Here is a 27,500-nt window from a genome sequence, read left to right on the forward strand (position 1 = left end):
AGTGCAGATCTTCATTGGTATAGGAAGTTTCTTACTTGCAATCTCTATTTGCTGATAATCACACGTCTGATCTTATTCCATCATCCCCAAAATCTGCAGAACCACTCTTAGAGAAACTCAGTTTGATTCCTAATTCACATAGAAGATTCAGCCAAACACTGTTCATCTAAATTCATAGTAATACATAGGCCATTCCAAAATCTGTCCCAGAGAGGAAAGGAAAAGGTTTTCCTGGTTGATAACTGCCTTTCCAGAAACACTATTTCAGGAAATGCCAGACCAAGCTACACTTTAGTCTCCCTGTCTCTTGCCACCTTCTCCCTTTCCCCAACAACCACTTCTTCTAAAATCCATCCTTATACCCTTTCAATCAAGTGAGGATAAAGAAAGCTTCACAAAGAAGATAATATTTGAACTATATATCCTTATGAATGACTAGGTTTTCAATAGATGAAGATGGAGTAGGCAGAGATAAGGGTAGTCTAGATATTGAGAAAGTTGTTGGTGTTAAGAAGTATATGCTAAGTATATGGGGTAATGCTAATTTAATTTTTCTGGGATACAACTGTATTATGGGGCAATATTGGGAATAAGGGGAAGAATAGGTTGGAACTAAATTATGGAAGGCCTTGAATGCTGTACTAAAGAGTATAAACTTTAATTGGTCAATCGTGGGGAGATAGGAAAGGTCTTTGAGCAAAGCAGTGATGGGAGCTTAAAATATGTCTCCAAGAAAGAGCAACCAAGTAATTAGATAACATCCTAATCATGTAGAATGATTTGGAGGAGGGAAAAATTAGGGCAGAGAGATAAATTAGGAGGTTGTTTAAAACATCAAGGCAAGAAATACAGAGGATTAAAAAAAAAAAAAAAAAAGATGGCAGTGAGAAAAAGGAAGAAGAGGCTTTAGGGAATGTGATCAGGAACAACAGCATATTAATATAAAACAGAAAAAGGGCAAGACCCAAGGTAATCCCAAAAGGCTCAATAGAAAATTCCAACTGCATGGGGGGGGGGGGGGGAGGGAATTATGGAAATTAAATGTAAATCAACACATGCTATGTTCACTTCTTTTTTCTTTCTTTTTCTTCTCTCCCATGATTTTTACTTTTTGTTTTGATTTTTCCCTCCCAACATGATTCATAAAGCAATGTGTATTAAAAGTAAATAAATAAACAAAGAATAGTAGTGGGGAGGATCTTTTTTTTCCTATAGATTCTTTGTTGTAGACTACAAATACTTTTTGGGATTGAGAGTTGAATTTAGTTATACTCATATAACAGAAAGGGAAGTTAGAGATCATCAAATCCAAAAGTGTCAAACATGTGCATGCAGCCAAAACTATTTTAAAATATAATTGATAAATATTTAACAAAATAAAAAATTAAATGAAACATCAGAAACACTACTTTTTAAAACAAAGTAAATTTGTGGCTCACAGGGATCCTTATGTATAGATTAGAGGCCCCCTTACTATTTGAGTTTGACACTACTGATCTTGCCCCACTTCATTTTATATCTGAGGAAATGGAGGCTCATAGGAGTAAACTGACTTTCCTAAGGTATATGTGATAGAACTAAAAGTCTACTATCCCTGGAAAATCCTTGAAGAGAAGAAAAGATAACTAGAAAGCGAAGACTTCCCACTTAAACGATTCTCTGAAATGGCTCTTGGGGCTGCTAATATTCACAAGTCAAGACAAAAACAACCAAACAGATGCAGGGTTCCTATTTAGGAGCCCAGGAAAAGCAGACTTTTTAATTTAAAATAGCTGATTTGCCAAAGAAGCCACAAACTGTGCTACACTTGCGCATCATCCTTCATCTTAATTTAATGTATTTTTAAATTAAGTTGGTAAAAAAAAAAAAAAAAAAAAATTAAGTTGGTCCTGTTTAGTTTTCTTTCTTGATTATCTAATCAGCTGTCATAGGTTCAATGATCATTATTATGTAAACGACTCTCAAGGTCTCTCTATCCAGCTGTAAGCTCTGTCCTTGGCCACAAGCACTTATTAAGCATTTACTATGTATCAGGCACCATACCCAGCACTGGAGATTCAAAGAAAGGCCAAATCAGCCTCAGCTCTTAAGGAACTTACAATCCAGTAAGAGAGACAATATAGAAATAAATTATCTGCATGCTAGAAATCTCCACCTGGATGTCTTATAGACAACTAAACTTGCCAAGATCCAAGGGGAAATTGTGGTAGTGATTCGATATTTTCCCCAAATCCATGCTTCTTCAAACTTTCATTGGTGATACCATCACCTTTTTAGGCTCCCAGTTTTACAGTCTTGGAGACATGTCCATCTCTTTCATGTCTTTCAGTCTTTACTTCCAAACGGTTACCAAATCTTGTTGATCTTACCTCTATTTATCTCCCCTCTCCATTCACCCAGGTCCTACTCTCATTCAAACCCTCATCATGACTTGATTATTGCAATAATGCAATCCTGTTTGATCTCTGCCTCCAGTCCATTTCTTTCTTTCCCCAATCTATATCCTCTCTTAAGTCAGGGACTAGACCTGTGATTTCTTTAGTTTACTGAACTCCTAGATAAGAAACCTGCTTCTGCCAATGCAAATTGGTACCTTCTATATAATTTATAGACTCAAAGTGCTGCTTGAAATTAAGTGACTTCCCTTATGCATCAGTTAGATCTTCCTGGTTTAGAGGTCAGTTCTCAATCAACGATACCGCATTGCCAATCTCTTCCTTACAGCTGCCAAAGTGATATTCCTAAAACATGGATCTAAATCTGTATTCACTCTACTCCAGAATCATTAATAATTCACTCTTGCCTTGGTTCCTATATACTTTTCTGGTCTCATTCCATATTATTTCCCTTCATACACTTGATATTCTAGTCAAATTTTGTCTGACAGGTCTTCACATACTGTGTTCCATCTTCTTTTCAGGAATAATCTTCCAAGTATGAAATATATTCTTTCCTTACCATGTCAAAAAATCATTGGCTTCTTTCAAACCCTAGCTGAGGGGTCGCCTCCTAAATAAGGTCTTTTCTGTTCCTCCTCTTTTCCCCTGATGTTAACATTTCCCATTCTCAAAATTATTTTGAATTATTCTGCATATACAGTTTTATTCATGTTGTATCAATCTGTCCTCCTCCCTTCCATTAAAATGTAAGGTGCTTGAAGATAGACTTGTCATTTTTGTCCTCTACATTATTAGAGCCTTCAAAGCATGGGATAGAATGGATAGAAAGTGTTAAAACCTGAGTTTGAGTTTTGCTCCTGACGCTTACCAGGTTGTTGTGAGGAAGGAATAAGACTAATTATAAGGTGCTTTGCACACCTTTAAGAGATACATAAAGGTAAGTTGTTAGTAGTAGTAGCATTTCTTCCTAAACAAGTAGCCCGTTCTACTTTGTATCACTGTTTTTCCATTGTTCTTAGGAAATTTTTCTTCACTTTGCGCCTACAGCTATCTCTGCGAAACTTCCACCAATTGCTTTTAGTTTTGAGAGCCAAGTAAAACAAGTTTAAACCTCTTCCACAGGAGAGCCTTTTAGAAACTTGAAAATAGCTATAATGCCCCCCAAGTCAAATTTTCTCAATAATAAAATTCCCTATTCTTTTAACTTGTACTTACACGTTTTAATTTTGTTTTGCAGGATCAAAGTGGACCTATGTTGGTAAGTAGTGACTTTTCATTCCATTCATCAGGAGAGGGTTGACCTTAAGAGAGGATGTCAGAAAAGAAGAGTGATATTCTGAAGCGAGTAGGGAGATACAGTGAGGGCATGGGAGTGCTTATCATTGCAATCAGAAAGTATAATGAAACAATCCTGGAGCTGGTCCCTTGAGAACCCAAGGGCTTTCATAATTAAATGAAAATACAAAGACTTCTATGAAAGATTTGTTCCCTGCTTGGTTCCTATCGCTCAGGAGAGTTGTGTTACATACTGTTCTCCAGAGGATTGAACAGCCTCGGTTATCAGCCTACCAGTGCTCTGCATCACGTCATGACTTCCAGAGCCTCACAAGGATTCCTATGAGAAAGGAGTGTTCAGAGTTACAGATACTGGGCAAGTAGCCTCTAGAAGGGAATATATGAAAGTAGTAGTCCTCTTTTCACCAGAGATAGGTTTGCTTTCTACTTAATAACAAATAAAGGGAGCTTTTCTGAAAATTTGGCTGAAGGAGACAGAGGACAAAAGATTTTTGCTGCCCTGTGAGAAGGAAGCTAGAAGTTCTTATGCTTAATCCTCAGACACCTATCTGCCCAAGGTTAAGAACCAAAGTTTTGGTGATTATATTTCATAGGAATCAGTCAATCATCCTGCCCTGTTCCTTCAACATCTGATCTATAGACAGTAAAGTTTTCACTGGATCTGTATTCAATGTGAAAGGTTTTTTTTGCTCCTGATCTCCATTTTGGGCAGAATTGCAAGATCCCAATAAATTCAGCTTGCTTGGTGTGTAGAAATGAAAATAACATGTTATTTAATGGTTAGGACAGAATTGGGAAGTAAAGAGACAGCATCACTCATTTTTCATATGACCATAGGCATATGACCACAGATCTCTTCAAGCACAGTGGCTGTATCTATAGAATAAGGATCATTAATAATGACTACTTGGAAATAGTGAGAGAAGAAGAGATTGATACAGGTTACATTGTTTAAAAAAAAAAAAAAAAACAGCAGGAAGGCTGAACTGGGGACAGACGGCTCAGGGAATATCAAATCTGCTAACATCCAAGATCAAATGATTCATGAAAAAGAGCTCTTTCTTTAGATGTAGCAGAAGTTGAAGATATGGGTTGTCGTAACTATATGGTAATGTTCTAGCAGGGTAGCCAACTATTTCAGTGGAAGCAGAGTCTAGGGAGAGAAATATTTGACCTGGATTTCTAAAACGAAACCTCAGCAGAGGCTGTTATATCAAATGAAAATCGGAAGAATTATATTGTAACATTTCTTTACCTATTTTATTATAATAGAAACCACACTGGGTTCATGAATAATAGTGGTTCAAATCCCATGTAGGATACACGTGATCTTGGACAAGTCACTCCCTGAATCTTAGTACTTTCATTTGTAAAATGAAAGGGATGGACTAGATTAGGCTTCTGAGGTCCTTCCCAGATCTAACAACATGATCTTGTGATATTTATATCATACCATGTATGTATGCACATACATGTGTGCATGAATATATACATACATGTGCACCCTGACACCCATGCACATGGTATCTCAGAAGTCTTGGTGCAGTTTAAGCCATTGAAGATTTTGGGACATGGTATATATATAAAATCTCATCTAAACTTCAAAATGACTGGACTGATATCGCCCCAATTTTACAGATGAAAAGCAACATGGAGTACCGGATAGAGAGCTGGTATGGAGGCAAGAAGACCCGTGTCTAAGTCCCATCTCTGACACTGGTGGGATGACCCAGGGCATATCATGGAACCCTTAGTGGTCTAGACCAGAGTTATCAAACATGATTGCAGCCCATAAAACTCTTCTGAATGAAGCCTGATCCAGATTAAAATGGAATTGGGAAATATTTAACAAAGAAAATAAAAATATAGGAGAACACAGATAATGTTATTATGTGGTTTCTAAGTCAAAATGTGGCCCAAAGGGATCCCTCCAGTTAAGAAGCCCCTTTTCCATTTGAGTTTAACACCCTTGTTCCAGGCAAGTCAACTACACATTGCAGAGAAGGGATGGACTTATGTGGGTAGAGGCTTTTTCCTCAGCTGAGAATTTCATATTTCAATGAAATCCCAGGCCCAGTCTTTGTCTTCATCTTACAAAAAAAGGAAGCTGAGAGTCAGAGAAGTCACTTGCCCATAGTTACACCACTGTAAGCGTTAGCAGAGGCTTCCTGCCTTTGAGGCCATTGCCGTATAACCAGTCACGTGTCTAATCCTCTGCACTTGTGGCTTATGTAGCATAACGACATTCATTAATATGCTTCTCTGTGTCTCTTGGGCCTCTGGGTTGTTCTAGTGTTCGCCTGGGATAAACAGGGCATTGGACCAAGTGACTGCTGAACTGACAAAACCTCAACCTTTGATCATACATATATAAACAGAGTACAATGGACAGGATTGAAGAACCCAAGGAAGTAAAGTTAATTTCAAATGGGCATATAATAGAGTCTTTCTTACACATTGCTTATTCCCCTCAAGGCTAGTTGCTCTTGGCTCAAACTAAAATGTCCATTATCCTGTATGTTTTTCTTTGAGGAGACACTCATTCATTAGAGGATAATAATTCTTCTTTGAAATAGAGCATATAAGCCTAAAATATTAATATTATTTAAGTTAGCATGGGCATTTTCTTCCATGTGCCTTATAGTGTTAGCATTTCCTCAACATGATCCTATTTAAAGCTTTCATTCTCATGACTTCTCATTATAATTATGATGATTATAATGATGATAGCTAGGAATTTATGTAACTCTTTAAGGTTTGAGAAGTACTTTACAAATACTACTTCATTTGATGTATATACCAATCCTGGGAGGTAGGTATCATTAATGTCCCCACTTCACAAATGAAGAAACTAAGACGGACAGAAATGAATGCATTGCTCAACATCACAGAATTATTAAGTGTCTGAGCCTGGATTTGAACTCAGGTCTTCTTTACTCCAGGTTTAGTGCTCTATCTTCTGTGCCACTTTGCTATCTTAAGAGCTAGAATTTATGGAGCATTTTAGGGTACAACACATCTTACAAATATCTTTGTCCTCATATCCACCCTGGGGGGGGAGGTGTAATTTTTATCCCCATTTTATAGATAAGGAAACTAAGGCAGATAGAGATCAAGTGAAATGCACAGTTAGTAATTGTCTGTGGTCAAATCTGAGTTCAGCTGTTCCTGACTCCAGGCTCAGTACTCTATCCACCCAGCTTTCATCCATATAGGAACACGCTATATTCTGGAACACATTTTGAATAAGTGTAGTTTAGCCTTGATTTTCTTCAAAACAACAGCAAAAGTCAGGGGCCAGTGCCCTGGGATAGTGCCAAAAATGTCGGCTGTGGAATCAGAGATCTTGGGATTGAATTCAGAAAATGAAAATTGAAAATCTGGGAAAGTCACTTCATTTTTCTCCACCTCTCTTCCTTGTTTATACAAAGAGAAGTTTGGTTGTGATGATTCCTAAGGCCTCCGCCAGCTCTAAATTTGATTATCTTATCTCTCAATTCAGAGACAGTGATGGGGGGTCACATTTCTTTTATACTCCCCTCCCCGCTTGTCTACACTTATTCATTCAGACTAGGATGATTAAATGCAGCCGCTATGTGTGCCATCATGATCCCTCTCCTGGCCTCCTGGTCATCTGTCAGTTGTCACAGTTGTGGCTGTGGTCTGAAGCGTGCCATAACCTCTATCCTTTGCAATCATTGTTAAATGAAAGTCATACTCTATTCCTCCTCGCTACATTCATTGGGATCATTTCTTGACTAACAACAGCTCAATAGGAGATAACATTTTAACTTAGCTTGAAAATTGTCTATCTAGTTCTCATTTTGCATCAAGCCCATTAGTCACAAAGCATAACTAAACCTTATGCAACCACAGGCCCAAAATGGATTTCTAAATGACTTTTATTGGGTCACTTAAGTGGAAAATTATTACCTGTCTCTAATGATCCTATGGCCTAGAAAAGCATAGATTTCTGCAAGCACTAGCATTTTCTATGACCAAACCAACACCTTGGTGAGTTCTGGAGGAATTAGATCATGGTTCTGAAGTAGGTCTTTAACCATAGTTAGATTAGTTAAGGTAGCCTGGAGGAGACTATTTGGCATTTATACTACTCAGCTACTATCCAAAGGAATTACCTTTCTTTTCTCTTGGATCAGGAAATCTTAACCTCTTTTGTGTCATGGGCCATTTCTCAGAATAATTTTATAAATGCATAAAATAAAACACATAGAATTACTTTTATTATTATTATTTTAGGTGAGGCAATTGGGGTTAAGTCTATTGCCCAGGGTCACACTCGATAGGAAGTGTTTGAAACCAGATTTGAACTCAGGTCCTCCTGACTTCAGGGTTAGTGCTCTATCCACTGCACCACTTAGCTGCTCCAACATATAGAATTACAAATGAAACTAATTATATTGAAATAGTTATCTAATTTTTTTTTTTTTAATTCACAGACCCTGGGTAAAGAATCTTTGTCTTAGATGGATAATTGTAGGGAACACAAGCATTGACATAATGTTATATTTAGGAGTCTTTCTCTCGCTTAAATGGCATTCTCTCTGTCTCTGTCTCTGTTTCTCTGATTCTTTCTCTCTCTCCTCCTCTGTCTCTGTCTCTGTCTTTGTGTCTCTGTCTCTCTCTTCTTCAGTAACAGAACCCACTAGAAGGGAAAATTACAAATTTTCATCAAGGAAGCACTCAGGAGAAACCTTTGGGAAACGAATAAATCTTTGTTAAGGATTTACCCTGTACCTACTAAGCTGCTGGAGATACAAAGAAAGACCAAAACAGTCCCTGCCTTCAAGGAGTTAACGTTCTAATGAGGAGACAACACATAAAGACATAAGTACAGAAGAAATACCTACAGAGCAGGTGGAAGGTCACCCTAACAGGGAAAATTCTAGAAGCTGAAAGACTGAGAAAGGAAGGTCTTTTACAGAAGGCAGTATTTGAGCTGGGTTTTGAAACTAGGATTTCTAAAGTTAGAGGTGAGCAGGAAGGCTCAATTTGAGGTGAAAATTAACTGTAAAAGGCATTACTTTTTGTTTGTTTTAATGATGATAATACACTTTAGAAAGTTTCTGTGTTGCTGGGTATTTGTTGTTAAAAAATAATTTAGCATATGAGTATACTTCTTCCCTCCCCCTTTCCCCTCCTTGTTTCTAAGATATATTGTAATGATTAATAAAGCATCTGACTTAAAAGTAAAGGTATTATGTCCTGGGTCAGATTGTTGCATAAAGAATGGAGGAATTTGCATGCTAGGCACTCTTTGTAGGAGTGTGTGTGTGTGCGTGTGTGTGTGTGTGTGTGTGTGTGTGTAGGTGCTATTGCTGCATGAAGCTTGTTATGGTACTCCCTGAAGTAGAGGGCTTTCCTCAGGCCATATTGACCATTTTGATTTGATTTAATAAATGTTTAGTAAATATTTGTTATATGCCAAGTACTTCTAAGTCTTGAGACAGCATTTAATAAATCATTTTTGATTAATTGTAAGGGCTTATTTTAGACACTGGGGATATGAAGACAAAGTAATCCCTGACCTCAAGAAGTTTAATATATTAGGAGGAGTAGGACACAATATGTATTCAGAAAAGTAAATACAAAAATTAGAGACAATATGTAGTCAGAAAAATAAATATAATTATATACTCAGAAAAGTAAATAGAAAATTTTGAGGAGGAAGGGTATGAGGCAATTTCTGAGGTGAGCATTGAATGGAGCTATAGTAATGATAGTAATGGTAATAGCTATCAGTTATATAGCACTTTTATAAGATGCTTTAAAAAAAAAAAATCTCCATTGATCCTCTAGACAACCCCTGGAAGGAAGGAGCTATTATTATCCCCATTTTATAGATGAGGAAACCAAGTCAGAGGTTAAGTGACTTGCCTGGGGGGGGGGGGTTTAAAGCTTAGGCTAGATGTGAGCTCTTCCTGATTCCATGTCCAGTGCTCTCATCTTGATGCTTTCTAAAGCTAGGTAGGATGTTATAGTGGAGCAGAACCTTAAGAATGTAGCCAGAGGACCTGGCTTCAAGTTTTAACTCTGAGGAACTTCAGGCAAGTCACTCATCTTCCTTGGCCTCGGTTTCCTGGTTTGTAAAATAATAGGTAAATATTATAAATATTTAATTTAATAATTATTAATAATTAATAAATAAAATAATGTAAAATAAATCTCTTTTCTTAACATTTCCTCTTGGAGTCACAATTACATGTAATTGTGACTCCAAGAGGAAAAGGTAAGGAAAGAGCAGTCCAGGCATAGAGGAAAGCTTCCAGAAACTTTTTCAAATATAAAAAATCCATTTCCTTTTTTCAATATCACCCTTCTGCTATGGAGGTCAAGATATTATAACTAGAGCAAGTTTTTGCAGAGAAAGCCCAGAACAGAGCTGGATACTACGCGGGCGTCAAGTAATGAAGACAAAAAGTAAATTAGGTGAAGAGCTACCTTTTTACAAAGAGGGGTGGAGGAAAGGGGATATGGGTTACAGAAAAGGCAATTAGCAAGTCTTAACCGGCAGCCTTTCCCTGGTGCCCAGAATTGCTTGGAGCTGGCAGCAAATTGCTGGGAGCAATTTGTTTCTAAACATGTAGGGCTTCTAGTCAAAGCCATGCCATACATGGCCTGTTTCCCAATAAGCATGCATTGGTTCATTAAAGAAAATCCTCATAAGGGCCTGGTATTCATGATGCACTGTGCTAAGTCGTGCTAGAGAAGATGCAAAGATAACAGACATGGTGCCTGTAGAACTCCACATAAACGCTGCTGAGTCATCATCCTGTTCTTAGAGACTCTTACAGCTTAGAGCATATAATAATGTCCTTTTAGAAGTACGCAAGGACCTATTATTGGATAGTAACTCTCCAGACTGACTTCAGAAGTGGCTCCCCAGGACACAGATTTGTATGATTCTACTCTCTGGATCACAACTTCAAGACAGCCAGGATTCTTTCCCTTCTGATAGCTAGGTCCCTATTCATGATGATGGAGGTGACAACTAGGCTTGTATCATTCTCTGATTACTAGTGAGGCATGAGAGAATGTGGATGGTGCTACATAAGCCATCCCCACCAAAAAAAAAAAAAAAAAAAAAAAGAAATCAAATACGAATTCTGCTGCAGCTGCTTGTCTACAGCAGTGTTGTGTGGGGTTAGTAGACAAGAGACCACCTGAGTACTCGTCCTAGCTCTATTTTTAACTTAGGTGATTGAGTTAACCTGCAAAATGATGGAGCCAAATCTCCAAAGATCCTGTTTAATTCTAACAATTTATTACTGTAAAGGAAAAATACTTATAAACTCCAAGAAAACATTTCCACTACTGTAAGAGCTAGTTATGAGTAGGTGATCTGACCTGTAGGAAGAACTATTTTATGCTAAGAAGTTTCCAAATTAGAAACCAACGCATTAAAGGGAACAACTTGAAAATATATATTTATATTTTCATGTAATTTCATATTTATATTTAACATATAATGACATATATTATAATAAATTATGATATATAATACAATATATAAATAATATATAGTAAAATATATTAATACATATAATATATATTATTATATAATAAAATAAAATATTTATATAGAAGAGCACATGATACACATGATGGATCTTTGCTACTTACATCGAGCATAAATTTGATTCTTGATTTTTAGAAGCTTGTATATTATGTATAGTGGAACAGGTAGAGTGTTAGATGGGAGTTAAAAAGATCTTAATTCAAATCTTGTCTCAGACACTAGCTGTCTGACCTTGGGCAAATCACTCTTTCTGAGCCTCGGTTTCCTCATTTGTGACTTTATTTTCCAGCAGTAATAGATATGTTTGTAGGTGGAGTTTAGAGAAGGAGAAGAGAAGGAAAAAGAATGTATTCATGTCTCAGTCAGGTTATAATCCTTTGGAAGCCTTTAAGAGCTATCATTATCGTCGTCAATCATTTTCATTATTGGGAAAACAGATCTTAGGTCCCATTGATCCTAATCCCTATATTTTATAGTTAAGAAAACTGAAGGTAAGCATCTTGCCCAGGGCTATATAAGTCTATTGAAATAGATTATGAGCCCAAATCCTTCTGACTGCATATTTGTTTGCCAGATATTCTTTCCCCTATGCCTTGTCCATATTGGAGCTGAAATGATACTCAGAGAAGAAGGATTATAATTTGATGGACACATTAATTCCTATTCTTTACCCTTGCCCTTCCCTTCTCCCTCCCTAATACCCATTTATGAACATGTCTGTTGCTGCTGGATTCAGTGCTGGAAGAATTCCCTATGGAGATCCTAATTCACCATGAAACCAAACTACATTCTTGGTCTCCCAGGCTTCTCGTGCTTTCCAATTTGGCACTTCCCCTTCTCATACATGCACACAATTTTCTTGTATCTGCCAGATAGTAACCTATAATATTCACACTTCCACCATATTCCTTTACCACTCCCAAAAGATCCTTACCAAATACCATAATAGAAATACGTGAAATAAAGTATCAGAAAACTGAGAAGAAAAAAACCTCCACTTTCCTTATCCCTCCATTTTATTGGCTATCTTTTCTTCTGTGGTGATAAAGCATTGATATCTTCAAACAGAAACCACAACATTAAAGAAAAGGTTTTGTTAGGAGTTAAAATGAGTTTAAAATGGCAGTTACCCCAAATCCCAGTTCCACATCAATTAGAGAGCTAGTACAATTACATAGAACTGATTTAATTAAGGATAACTTGTCTTCACAAAAGGTTTAGAGTTATAACTTAGCCTAAAAGAACACAGCAGCCTTTATGCTTGGCCCTGCCTGTATCCCAGAGGAGGAGGGTAGTCTGTATAATCATTGACAGAAGTCAACAAAGATCTTTTAGGAAAGAGGGACCAAAATACTCATGGCATGCTTTCCCCCATGTAAACATAGCCCTATTCCTATGCTCTGGGGATTTCTGTTAAGGACAATAATCTGACCCATTATCATTAATTGAATCTACCCTATAATTTCAGTTACTCTCTAATTGAAGTTCTAGCCTGTTATTCTGGGTTCTGTTACATCAGTTTTGTGTGAATACTCTGTTATATGCCCAATTGTAATTATTTCTTAATTTTCCTGAATTGCAGCACTTGGGTTGTAATATCTTTCAGAGAGAGCTTCACTTATTACTGGGAAATTCCTGCTGAGTTTATCTATACTGACCAAAGATCCATATTTGTAGCTCCCAAGCCTCCAGGGTTCTGGATCTTGGGGGTATAATCTTTGCAATCAGCAGAACATTGTGGGTATTGATCAGTCTCCCCCTTTCTCTCAGTTGAGAATCTCAGGGTAGTTAGCTGTCATCTCTTTGTTAAACTGGACTAAATTCTCACCTCAGTTTAAAGGGGTGTGTGTGTGTGTGTGTGTGTGTGTGTGTGTGTGTGTGTGTGTGTAATCTCTGCATTTATATTCTCACCTATCTACTAGTCCCCTTCTTCCTCATCTCTAGCATGCACTTCACCAGGTCACCTCTATGAAGGTCATAATGTGTTTAATTAAAATGATGAGAGAAAACATGAGCAGATTAGGATCAAATATATGCACATATTAGACTACAATTTCCATTTAGTTCTGCTAGCAACCAGGGAAGGCAAGAACCTTAAAGTTTAAATTTAATTTAAATTAAAATTAATTGCATTTAATTAAATTAAAATTTTGATGGCTCCCAACTCCTGGCCTATGAGGCAGAAAGTGCTCTGGGTTTGAAATCTGAAGACCTGGATTCAAATACCTGTTTTTCTACTTAGTGCCTTAGCTTCAGGCAAGCCACTTAATTCCTTTGGGCCTCAGTATCCTCATTTATGAAATGCAGGAATTGTACTAAAAGGCCTTTTTAAGTTCCTCTCAGTTCTAGGGTTAGGAACCTGTTATCTTCATCTATGTTTATTCTCTGGGAATTGAACAAAAGCAATGAACTCATGAATATGCTCAGCTACACAGATAAGAATGGGAACCAGAGCCTGACAATTTCAGGTCTGTTGGTAACCATCTAGGAGGATAAATATCAGTGTCACAGTCTCCAGGATCCATATCAATATAGTTGCTACAGATAAAACACATATATCTCTGTCTTTCAGCATAGGAACAAAAATTGTTTGGGTTAGTCAAAAGGAAATAACAACACCCAACTACTAAGGACTTGGCAAAGACAAATGCCTTGGAGGAGAACAAGCTAGGCTGTTCAATCCTGATAACTTTTCTATTCCTCTCTCTTCCAGTTCATCCATAGTTGCACTAATCACTGGTCACCAGGATGAATAGCAGTCCTTGCACTATTATTTTCTTTATTGTCTTTATTGAGAATTAACTAATTGGACTTGTGATGGAAAGAGCCATCTGCATCCAGATAAAGAACTATGGAGTCTGAATATGGATCAAAGTATAGTATTTTCATCTTTTTTGCTGTTGTTTGCTTGTTTGGTTTTTTCTCGTGGTTTTCCCCCTCTTAATCTGATTTTTCTTATGCAGCATGATGAATACAGAACTGCACAATGTGTAACCTATTGTGGGAAAGAAGGAATGAAGTAGAAAGAGAGAAAAATTTAGAACTTAAGGTTTTGCAAAGGTGACTGTAGAAAGCTTTCTTTGGATGTATTTCTTTAGTTTTTTTTAAAAATTATTAATTGAAAAAATTTTTATTAAAACTTTTTATTTTCAAAACATATGCATACTTTTCAACATTTATCCTTGCAAAACCTTGTGTTCTACATTTTCCCCCTCCTTTCATCCCACATCCTCCCCTAGGCAGCAAGCAATACAATATGTGATAAACATGTGCAATTCTTCTACACGTAAGAAATTGATGAGGCGTAAACTGAGGTTCTAAACCGAGATAGGTCAGTTCCTTTTGGGATGTCTAATTATCTCTCTCTCCTTCCCAAAGTCCCAAAGAGCAGGTCCTTTAGGGAATGAATTCACACAATGGTGTGTGAAAACAAAGTCTTTATTGATTAGAATGGAAACACCGAAGGGTTTTCTAATGCAAATGCTAAATGGCAGCAAGGTACAAGGCCAATTTTGCTAAGATTAGATTTTTATACATGAGCACAGTCATTCAGATGCAGTGATGTAAGGAGGTTCCGGAGAGTTTTGTAAATAAGACAGGAATTCTCTGTTGCTATCTCCATCCCCCTCTCCCAAAAAGGAATTTTCTGCTGGTACTTGGTCTATCTCTTTTGATCTTAAACTATCTCCTTTCCAGATCTCATCAAAATGATATTTTAAAAAAATCATAACCAGTGGTTATGAGAAAAAAAAAAAACTCTTGCTCTTTTCAATTTGGGGAAGGCTGACTTGGTTTTTTTGTACCTTCCATATGTAGTTTGCATCTAGTTTTTATTTTTTTTTCTTTCTTTCTTTTTTGGTTTGCTTTAAGTTGAGATTGGTGATGGAATGGAGAGAGTTGCCTTGGGCACTAGCTATGTCACTCTGGATCAGTCACTTCATGTCTCTCAGCCACACTCATCTGTAAAATAATGGACATTATAAACAGCTACCTCCTTGGGATTGTTGTGCAGATCAATTGAGATAATATATGTAAAGCCCTTACAAACCACAAAGCATTACATAAATGCTTAATATTGTTATTGTTGTTATAGCAGTATGAAGAGCAAAGAGAACAAGCATTATGGGTTTGTCACTGTTGCTCTGAAAGATAGATATGAGAATTATTGAAAAAAGTTTTTTAAAATTTAATATGTAATTTCCTGCTACAATTCCTTTATGTTGTTTATTCACCTGTTTCATTTAAAATATTCAACTTAGATAAATTTGGCCTGTGCACAATTTTTCAGGATCAATTTTGTTGTGTAAAATAATATGCATATGTGCTAAAATTCCTTGTTTGCTAGTTCACTTCTGATATACTAGAAAAGTTAGCTCAGTACAAATCCAGAGCTAAATAAAACTGAAAAGAAATCTTGATTTTTAAAAGGTTTCCATCAAGCTGATATATGAGCTTTGTATCTTTTCAGGATGTAGAACAGAAACAGTTACTTATCTACAACACAATGCTAATAGAATTATAGTTAAGTGGCTTGAAATACTCTCTCCAGTGACTCGGGAAGCTCTTCTGTTTTTAACATATGTGTGGTTTGATTTTTACCTGCTATAAAAAGTCATAATGGTGCTGGGTAGGAGACTGGGTTTTTTTTTTTTTTTTTTTTTTTTTGAAGCTCTTGGTTGTTAGCTCCTCAGAAAATATCCTAAGTCTGGAAGAAACTTGAGAGTTATAGTTGGTTTTATGAGAGTTATTGAATATGATATTATGAAAGCAACTCTTAAGCTGCTGGGTTTCTTTTTTTTTCTGATCATTAGACTTACACAAACTCAGGTGTGCAGGGAAGGCAAAGAATATACTCACTGTTGGGAGTAAGCAAGGGAGAAATCAATATCATAAGTTAAAGTGAAGAATTTTTAAGGTTGGCAGAATCTTAGAATCAGTTAAGTATTGGAGCTGGAAAGACAAGTCAAGTCAACAAGCATTTTAATACATAATGTGTGCTAAAAGCTTAAAGGCCATCTAAAACAAAATCTTCACTTTATACAGGAGAAAACTGAGGCCCACAGAGATGACAGGAGTGACTCAGTAGAACAGTGGCTCTCACAAATAGTCTATCATGAAATTTTGATCTTCATGTATCCATATATCAGATATCCATCATAAATTATAAACCAATTACTTAGGTGGCCTCCAATGTAAATCTGACTCCTTTTGAATTTTGCAGCTAATGTTATAAACTATTAGAGCTCAAACAAAACAAAATGCAATTTGCCACTTGTTCTTCTCCACAGGAATGTCACAGAGATGGTGATGATAGGGAATCTATAGGAAGGGCACAAGTCTGCCTATCTATTCAACTTTAAGTCTTGAAGGTGAAAGAGAGAGGAATTTCAACACCTCATTGGTTAATTTGATTTTTTTAAAAAGAAAGAACAAAGAAAAGCAAATTACCGGTATCAAAAATGAAAAGGGAGAATTTACCAACAAAGAAAAGGAAATTAAAGCAAATATTAGGAACTATTTTATCCAATTATATGCCAATAAATCTGACAACCTAAGCAAAGTTGATGAATATTTACATAAATATTCATCACATAGATTAACAGAAAAGGAAACAGAATCCTTACATAGCCCCATCTTAGAAAAAAAAGATTGAATAAGACACCAATGAGCTCACTATGAAAAAATCTCCAAGGACCAGAGAGATTCACAAGTGAATTCTATAAAATAGTTAAAGAAAAATTAATTCCAATATTATATAAACTATTCAGAAATCCCAAGACTTGGGCAAACAAACAAAAATTTAAGAAGCATTGTAGTAGAAGGCAAGCTCCTTGAGGGCAGAGATTGTTTCATTTTTGTCTTTGTGGATACATCACATTATATTTCTCACTCTATAAATGTTTGTTGAGTTGAATTGCCCACAGTCATACAAACCAGATATTGGCAGATGCAAGACAAGAACATGGGTTCCTGCAGTCTTGGCCTCATGCTATTTCCACGAAACTACTTATATGACTAATTTTTTCCCCTGAGGCAATTGGGGTTAAGTGACTTGCCCAGGGTCACACAAGTAATAATTGTTAAATGTCTGAGGTCACATTTGAACTCAGATCCTCCTGACTTCAGGGCTGGTGCTCTATCCACTGTGCTACCTAGTTGCCCCACTAATTTTTAAAAATGTTTTTAGGGAAAAATAAGATAATAAAAATTCAATAGACAATGTCATTTGATCAAAAATAAACCAGTCTAGGCAGTGTGAGGCACTACAGTGCATGGAGAATTGGCCTCAGAGGCAGTAGGAGCAGGGTTCAAGTTCAAGATACACACTGTCACACACAAGTCACTTAATATCTCAGTGCCCAGTGCACTCCTCTGAGACTGGAAGTCCTCTGAGAGGAAATGCCATTTGCACTGGTAGTGGGAGTTCCTCACCAGACACCAAAGCTATGAATTTATACGTCTAGTTCCAAAACAAATCTAGGAAACAAACAAAAAACCTACAATATACCAAGTTAGCTTGATTTTTCAAAATTAAGATTAAAAAGCTCAAGGGATAAAGAAACACAATAGACTTAGTGTCTGTTGAGATAAAGCATTTGATATGGTTTATTGCAACATATTACTGAAAAAATGTGGATTAAAAAAGATGTGGTTGCATTTGAAAATGTCAAATCAAATCACTCCATATTATTGACATTGCTATTGTTCAGTCAATTCAATTGTGTTTTATTCTTTGGGACCTATTTGAGATTTTCTTGGCAAGGATACTGGATTGGTTCACCATTTCCTTTTCCAGTTCATTTACAGATGAGGAAAAGGAGGCAAAGTTAAGTGACTTGCCCAAAATCATACAGCTAATTTTAAATTCAGGAAGAGAAGTCTTTTTGACTTCAGGTCCAGCACTCTATCCACTATGGCATCTTCCTGCCTTGATATTATTAATATCAGTCCCCATTTAGGAAGAGATATCAAACAGCTTCCTATTAGGATAATACTGGCTCAGTTCTGTACTAGATAAGAGTTGGGGAATTGACCAAACTGATAATCTGATCCATTCCAATAATATTAAGACCCTAGTGTGTGCCAAGCTCTGTGCTAAGCTAATGAGGGTTGGGGACAATAGATTGGAATGGAGGACATGCAGAGAGGACTGCCCTGTGATTTGAGAACTAAAGTGATAAAGTCTTGAATGAGGAATAGAAAGTTAGTAACCAAACTGATACTGAGTGAAGTGAACAGAACCAAGAGAATACAGTTACACAGTGACAAGATTATGTGATCATCAACTGTGATAAACTTAGCTCTTCTCAGCAATGTGGTGATCTGCAAGATAATTCCAATAGACTTGGGAAGCAAAATACCATTCCACATCCAGAGAGAAAACTATGGAGGATGAATGCAGATCAAAGCATAGTATTTTCATCTTTTGTTGTTGTTCTTGTTTGCTTTTTCTTTCTCATGATTTTTTCTTCTTTTGATCTGATTTTTTCTTGCATGATATTACAAATATATAAATATATTTAAAAGGATTGTACATGTTTAACCATTCAGATTACTTGCTGTCTTGGAGATGGGGAGGTAGGGAGGAAGAAAGTTTGGAAAACATAAATCTTATAAAAATGAATATTGGAAACTATTTTACACATTTTACACATATTTGGAAAAATAAAATACTATTGTGGGGAAAAAAGGAAAATAATTAGTTGGATAGCCACAGTAATGAATAAATGAATGAATGAATGAATATTTTATTAAACATTTACTATGTGACAGACATACAAATACAAAAAAAAGATGTTTCTTGCCCCCAAGAGCCTTATATATCAGTAGAAAATAACCTATATAGAAGAGTAGTGGCCAGGAAGGAGTGTTTCAGTCCATAAAGGAATGATAAGAGTCACAGTGTAATGCCAGAGAAACTGAGGCAAGATAGAGATTAGAGAGTTTCTTAATATTAATTGGAGAGTTTAATTGACTGGACAGGACTCTCGTCTCAAAGTATCCAGTAATGAATGGGGGAACGATAAACACTTTTATAGCTTTTCAGACAAAGGAAAGGAAGAAGAGCAGGAAAAGTTAGAAGCCTTGGTTCTGTCAGGATGAGGGGGAAGCTGTAAATTTTTACTAAAAGCCAGAGTCAGAATGTTTGAATAACAGAAGTAAAGATGTCAGTGAAGTATCTGAGATAGTCTTATCTTTTGGAATATTTTAGAGAGGCAGTGTCATAAATTCTCGGGGGCAGAAGGAGCTAGGAGCCAGAAAGTCTGATCTGCTCCTCATCTCCCATTGACAATTTATAACCTTAGAGCAAATGGTCCTCAGTCTTTTTTTTTTTTTTAATTCATTTTTCCAAATTATCCCCTCCCTCCCCCCGATGACAGGTAATCCCATACATTTTATTTACATGTGTTACAATATAACCTAGATACAATATATGTGTGTAAATACCATTTTCTTGTTGCACATTAATTATTAGCTTCCGAAGGTATAAGTAACCTGAGTAGATAGACAGTAGTGCTAACAATTTACATTCACTTCCCAGTGTTGCTTCTCTGGGTGTAGTTATTTCTGTCCATCATTGATCAACTGGAAGTGAGTTGGATCTTCTTTATGTTGAAGATTTCCACTTCCATCAGAATACATCCTCATACAGTATTGTTGTTGAAGTGTATAGTGATCTTCTGGTTCTGCTCATTTCACTCAGCATCAGTTGATGTAAGTCTCTCCAAGCCTCTCTGTATTCCTCCTTCTGGTCATTTCTTACAGAGCAATAATATTCCATAACCTTCATATACCACAATTTACCCAACCATTCTCCAATTGATGGACATCCATTCAACTTCCAGTTTCTAGCTACAACAAAAAGGGCTGCCACAAACATTTTGGCACATACAGGTCCCTTTCCACTCTTTAGTATTTCTTTGGGATATAATCCTAATAACAGCAATGCTGGGTCAAAGGGTATGCATAGTTTGATAACTTTTTGGGCATAGTTCCAAATTGCTCTCCAGAATGGCTGGATTCTTTCACAACTCCACCAACAATGTATCAGTGTCCCAGTTTTCCCACATCCCCTTCAACATTCATCATTATTTGTTCCTGTCATCTTAGCCAATCTAACAAGTGTGTAGTGGTATCTCAGAGTTGTCTTAATTTGCATTTCTCTGATCAGTAGTGATTTGGAACACTCTTTCATGTGAGTGGATATAGTTTCAATTTCTTCATCTGAGAATTGTCTGTTCATATCCCTTGACCATTTATCAATTGGAGAATGGTTTGGTTTCCTATAAATTAGGGTCAGTTCTCTATATATTTTGGAAATGAGACCTTTGTCAGAACCTTTACTTTCAAAAATATTTTCCCAATTTGTTACTTCCCTTCTAATCTTGTTTGCATTAGTATTGTTTGTACAGAAACTTTTTAGTTTGATGTAATCAAAATCTTCTATTTTGTGATCAATAATGATCTCTAGTTCTCCTCTGGTCATAAATTCCTTCCTCCTCCACAGGTCTGAGAGGTAGACTATTCTCTGTTCCTCTAATCTATTTATTATCTCATTCTTTATGCCTAAATCATGGACCCATTTTGATCTTATCTTGGTATATGATGTTAAGTGTGGATCCATATCTAATTTCTGCCATACTAATTTCCAGTTTTCCCAACAGTTTTTTCCGAATAATGAATTTTTGTCCCTAATGTTGGTATCTTTGGGTTTGTCAAAGATTAGATTGCTATAGATGTACCCTTTTTTGTCCTTTGTATCTAATCTGTTCCACTGATCTACTGTTCTATTTCTTAGCCAATACCAAATGGTTTTGGTGACTGCTACTATATAATATAGCTTTAGATCAGGTACACCTAGACCACCTTCCTCTGACTTTTTTTTCATTAGTTCCCTTGCAATTCTCGACCTTTTATTCTTCCATATGAATTTTGTTGTTATTTTTTCTAGGTCATTAAAATAGTTTCTTGGGAGTCTGATTGGTATAGCACTAAATAAATAGATTAGTTTGGGGAGTATTGTCATCTTTATTATATTCGCTCGGCCTATCCAAGAACACTGAATGTCTTTCCAATTATTTAAATCTGACTTTATTTTTGTGGCAAGTGTTTTGTAATTTTTCTCATATAATTCCTGACTATTCTTTGGTAGATGGATTCCCAAATACTTTATACTCTCAACATTTGTTTGGAATGGAATTTCTCTTTGTATCTCTTGCTGTTGCATTTTGTTGGTGATATATAAAAATGCTGAGGATTTATGTGGATTTATTTTGTATCCTGCCACTTTGCTAAAATTCTGAATTATTTCTAATAGCTTTTTAGCAGAGTCTTTGGGGTTCTCTAAGTATACCATCATGTCATCTGCAAAGAGTGATAGTTTGATTTCCTCATTTCCTACTCTAATTCCTTGAATCTCTTTCTTGGCTATTATTGCCGAGGCTAGCGTTTCTAGTACTATATTGAATAGTAATGGTGATAGTGGGCAACCTTGTTTCACTCCTGATCTTACTGGGAAAGGTTCCAGTTTATCTCTATTGCATATTATGCTTACTGACAGTTGTAAATATATGCTCCTGATTATTCTAAGAAATAGTCCATTTATTCCTATACTCTCAAGCATTTTTAGTAGGAATGGATGTTGGATTTTATCAAATGCTTTTTCTGCATCTATTGAGGTGATCATATGGTTTTTATTAATTTGATTATTAATATGGTCAATTATACTAATAGTTTTCCTAATATTAAACCAGCCCTGCATTCCTGATATGAATCCCACTTGATCATAGTGTATTATCCTGGGGATGATTTTCTGAAGTCTTTTTGCTAATATCTTATTTAAGATTTTAGCATCAATATTCATTAAGGAAATTGGTCTATAATTTTCTTTCTCAGTTTTTGATCAAAAATGGTCCTCAGTCTTAATGAACCAGGCGGGTTTTACGACTTAAGGGACTGAGGCAGAACAGTTAAGGAAACTGAGAGAACAATTCAGGGAAACTCAGTCAGGACAATGAGGGAAACTAGTGCAGGGAAACGGAGATAGAACAGCTCAAAGAGACTGTGGCATAACAATAGGGCCATTGATTGCCATGTCCTTTCCTAGAATGTTAATGTACATTTGATGACTGTTCCCAAAGTGAGAAGTTGAAATGTAAGGATTAGAAGGGCAGGAGAGAGGATATGGATGCAGAGGTGATAGGGCCGAGTCTGGAGTGGATTAATTACAAGAGAAATTAAGACATACATTGGGTTCTAAATTATGACATTGAGTCATGTGTGTGTACACACACATCCAAGAGAAGTAAGTCCCATGGGGGTAAACCATTTTTCATTTTGTCTTGCATGGTCTCTGACATATAGCCTTACATGGTATGGACACTTAATAAATAATAATTATATTTGGATTGGATAGGCATGCATCCTTTATTTTCAAAAAGGAGACAGACAGTCTTATGTAGTGGAGAGAATCAGAAAACCCTACATTTGAGTCCTGATGAGACACGTACTGATTGTGTGATTCTGGGTGAATCACTTAACTGCTCCAGGATACCCTCTGAGACTATAAATTTTAGAGAAGGTGCTGATAACTATCAATAAAGGACATTCCTCACTGGAACTCCCAGCACTGAAAAAATTGCTGCATTTTCCAAGAGATTGCTGTTGGCATTTAGAATCTTTGAATGGAAGTAAATCTGAAAAGAAATAATATTGAGCCAATTCCCTTTCCACACCATGTGCACTTCAAAACAAATTTCCTTTGAGGGTCTTTAGCTGCTTCCCAGAGTTGTATGTTGTCAATACGCCTCTACCGGCATCAGAGAAGGCACTCTGCTCTATGAGCAGAGCAGAATCGTAGTATCTCAAAAGAAATATGAGAGGTGCACATTTAGAACCATATCTACTCCAAATGTTCAAATGGATTATTTGTGCCTGGCATGTGGTAGAGCATTTGAAATTCACATTGGTCTGATCAGTCACAGTTGGACACACCGTACATTGACCCCAACATAGTGTTGCCATTTTGGTCTCCTTCCAGTATGAAGGCTAACTTTAGATAATATATCAGCCTTTGCTTTGAAAGAATGCTATTTCATTTTTTTAATTATTATTAAAGCTTTTTATTGTCAAAACATATGTATGGATAATTTTTCAACATTAACCCTTGCAAAACTTTGTGTTCTAATTTTCCTCCCTTTCTCCCCACTCCCTCTCCTAGATGGCAAGTAATCCAATATATGTTAAACATGGTAAAAATATATGTAAAATCCAATATATGCATATATATGTATACAATTATCTAGCTGTACAAGAAAAATCCAATCAAAAAGGAAAAAAAATGAGAAAGAAAATAAAATGCAAAAATAAAACAACAACAAAAAGAATGAAAATACTATGTTGTGATCCACACTCAGTTCCCACCATCTCTCTTTGGGTGCAGATGGCTCTCTCCAGCACAAGATCATTAGAACTGGCCTGAATCATCTCATGGTTGAAAAGAGCCATATTCATTAGAATTGATTATTGTATAACTTGTTACTATATAGAATGATCTCCTGGTTCTGTTCATTTCACTCAGCATCAGTTCATGTAAGTCTCTCCAGACCTCTCTGAAATCATCCTGCTGATTATAAGAATGCTATTTCTGATATACGAAAGTCAGCTGGCTCCCAGCCATCTGAGTTTTTGTGCTATAAGGAATAACAACCAGTATGCTTTAAGTAAAACCTGGACTTACCTAAACTGATGCATAGTGAAATGTATAGAACCAGGTGAACATGGAATAGCAATATTATTTGATATAGAATTGTGAATGACTTAGCTATTCTCAGAAGTGCAATGATCTAAGAAAACCACAAAGGACTAATGATGAAACATACTATCCACTTTTAGAGAAAGACCTGACATTGTGTGATTTTGAACTGAAGCATGTAATTTTCCACTTTCTTTGTTTCATTTTTCTTTTTTTCAAGTCTTCTTATACAAAACGACTAATATTGAATTGCTTCATATAGCTGCAAAAAACCCAAACAAACCTAAGTTTGAACTTTGTGACACTAGGCAAGTCATTTAACCTGATTTTGCCTCAGTTTCCTCTTTTGTAAAAGGGGGTAAAAATAATACCTACTTTCTCAGTTTATTGTGAAAATAAAATTATATAATATTTATAAAGCACTTTGCAAACCTTAAAGTTGTATATAAATGCTAGATATTATTGTCAGTCTCTTAAAGGGAAAGACAGCTTTCCTATAATATCAATTAGCAGAGAAAGAAAATGGATGTTGAATCACTAATACTAAGATTGTACAGAAGGAATTCTTAACCTGAGATTTGTGAACTTGTTTATGTTTGAGAATCATATTTCAATATAATTGTTTATATATGTACATTTATTTTACTAATTTAAAAACATTATTCTGAGGAGTCCATAGACTTCACCAGTCTGACATATACACAAAAAAGGCTAAGAATCTCTGCTAAAGTACTTTATGAGGAATATCCATTTGAAAAATCTTGGACTTAGCACAGAATGTAGATATATGTTGAATTAAAAAAAAAAAAAAGGTTGGAGACATTGTAGTATGGTAGAAAGAACACTAATCATAGAACTTGGATTAAAACTTCACTTTTGATATTTTTTGTGTGATCTTGAACAAGTTGCTTAACCTCAGTGGGTTTCAGTTTCCTCATTTGTATATTGAAGGGGTTAGTGAGTTGCAGTTTCCAGGAATAGAAAAGGGATAGATAGTTGCATTGTGTTCTGTTTTCATCATATCTTATCTGGACTTTCACATTTGGTCCAGCATTCCATGGCTTAAGAACATCAATAGGCTGGTTTACATCTAGCAAAGAGCAGCTAGGATGCTGAAAGCTCTTCAATCTACACCATATAAGGATCAACTGGAGGAACTAAGGATGTTTAATCTAGAAAAGATTTAGCGAAACAGAATAGCTCTGGGTTCAAGTAGGTGAAGAACTGTCACTTAGAAGATGGATTGGGTCTGTTCTGTTTGGTCACTGAAGACACAACCTGAAGCAATGGGTGGAAACAGCAAAAAGACAAATGTAGATACCATGTCAGGAAAAGTTTCCCTAGTGGATTGCCTCAAAAGATCCTAAGCTCCCCCTTCTTGGAAGTCTTCTAGCAGAGGCTGAACAATCACTAGTCAGCCATGTTAGAGTGCATAATTCTTTCATAGAAGGGTTGAACTAGAATAACTTTCAGATCCCATCCACCTCAAGAACTATGGTGCAATTTAAAATTGTGAGACAAGTTAGTGATCTTTTGAATACTATATAGTGGTGTAAAGAATTATTTTAGGAAGTTAATTGCATGAGAGAAGACACTATTTTTCCTTTTTGTGTTTAATCCACTGGAAGCATGTTTTTAAAAAAACACCAAAAAAAACTTTTCATATTCCCTACTGATATTAAGAAATAAGTATTTCTCTAGCTTAAAAACACTTTCCATTCTTTCCCTTTAGGAAAGTGGATAGAACAAAAGGTCTTTCTTAGGGAAATGGATTAAGGGTGGAAACCAAATCTTGTACAAAGAGTACCTCTGGCCATTTTCCCATCTCCAGAAGGGGTTGGGCTATGTATGAACCACCTAAGGGAAATATCATCATTTTTCACTCTGAGGGAAGTGCCCTCTTCTGTTATTCATAAAACATTGCAATATAGATATTGATTTCAGGGAAGAGGCTCTTTTGATCCTTGAAGGAAAGGATCAAGGCAGAAATTGAGTAGTTGAAGATTAAGTATTTGTTGTTTTGGGATGTTAACCCCAAACTGTATTTTACCACATTATGACTTTTTCTTTCTTTAAGATTCTTATAAGTATTATGTCAAATTTACTTTGTAAAAATTAATAAAGATATCAGTAGAGATATACATGAGAATGGTGGGAATATAAGGTAGGGTAGGACAGAACTATTCCCTTTTTTTCTCTAAGATAGAAACACTCAGATATTAGATTAATGTTGAAGTAATAAAAAATTATTTCTGGCAGACTTGTGCCTAAAACCAGTTCAATATTAATAATTTTTCCTTCATAATACCTCCTACCTATCAAAGCTCCTAGCATGTATTGGGCACTTAATAAATTCTTAATAAGGAATAAATAAATTACATCTTGGATATTTCTTTTGTGTCCAGGATTATTTGTTAAATTAGAAGATGTATATCTTTTTTCTTCAGGAAAAAAGCCTCCATTTATTCATTCAAAAAATATTTATTGATTGTCTTCTATGTGCCAGGCACTGAGATTACAAAAATGTTCTCATTCTCAAACTTATGATTTATTTGTGAATTTAAAACACATGGATATATAACTACAAAACCAGACAGAAAGTGATAAATCCTATTAAAAATGTGCACGGTATACAGCTGAGTTACTGAGGTAACGTAGAGATGTTCAACTTTTAAATGGGATGACTGAGAAAAGTTATAAAAAAAGGGACTGCTGAACTAAATCTTAAATATTAATATGATCTTGATAAGCAAAAGCAGTCTCACGTAATAAATCAATATCTTTCACCTCTATTAGAAGCAAAAAAGATATGTATACAAAAAATACTAGAATTCATTTTCTAGGGAAGTAAAAAGGAAAATTTGACTAAAAGTTTGGGAAAAGTATCTCTGAAAGAAGTTGAGGAATTGAAATTAACTTAAAAATTACTGAAAATGACTTTAATAATAGTGCTATTACATAAGAATTATTAGGGATGAAATAATTATTGGATCTTTTCCCACAGTAGGAAAGACTGAGAAAATAGACTGAAATGAAAGAAAGAGGAGTGTAGGATAGATATCAGAAGAATTACCTGACTATTAGGATTATTAATAATATAGTGCTTGCTAATTTTGTGCTTGCCATAACTCATAGTAATTCAGCATTCACACTAGTCTTATTATATAAAAGCTTACAAATAAAGATGTTTGTTACTTTAATGCCTCCCTGGGGTGTGTAGGTGACCCTCAAAGACTATGTGAGCCAGGGAACACAAGCCCTGGCAGGTACTGCTAAGCTGGCAAAGCTTCTTATACAGCCCTAGAGACAAATTGTTTGACAAGAAGCTGCTTACCTAAGTTTTTAAAAGTTCATGCTGTATCTTCTTACCCTAGTAATTAACACAGACCATCTACTAAGTTATAAAGGTGTTGAACTCTCCTTTGGAGAGAGATACCCATACTGACAAAATCATTAATTCTTAAAGAACTGAAGAAAAAGAAAACACATAACTTAAGATCTAAGTTGAATC

At 35.8% G+C, this 27,500-nt stretch overlaps 1 protein-coding gene across 8 annotated transcripts in view; it reads left to right on the plus strand.

The window, feature by feature from the left end:
* Nucleotides 1–27,500, plus strand: part of CA12 (carbonic anhydrase 12) — a 108,366-nt gene that overhangs the window by 33,643 nt on the left and 47,223 nt on the right. For 5 of the 8 annotated variants that reach the window (XM_074294889.1, XM_074294886.1, XM_074294884.1 and 2 more), the window contains exon 2: nucleotides 3,637–3,657. The exons of the other annotated variants lie outside the window; for them this stretch is intronic. Coding sequence is in view for 4 of the 5 variants with exons in the window: in XM_074294886.1 (XP_074150987.1) it covers nucleotides 3,637–3,657 (21 nt within the window). In the remaining variant the exon portion in view is untranslated. The remainder of the gene's footprint in view (nucleotides 1–3,636; nucleotides 3,658–27,500) is intronic. 8 annotated transcript variants of the gene reach the window in all.

The sequence above is a fragment of the Sminthopsis crassicaudata genome, chromosome 2 (genome assembly GCF_048593235.1).
Source record: "Sminthopsis crassicaudata isolate SCR6 chromosome 2, ASM4859323v1, whole genome shotgun sequence".
Taxonomy (NCBI): Eukaryota; Metazoa; Chordata; class Mammalia; order Dasyuromorphia; family Dasyuridae; genus Sminthopsis; species Sminthopsis crassicaudata.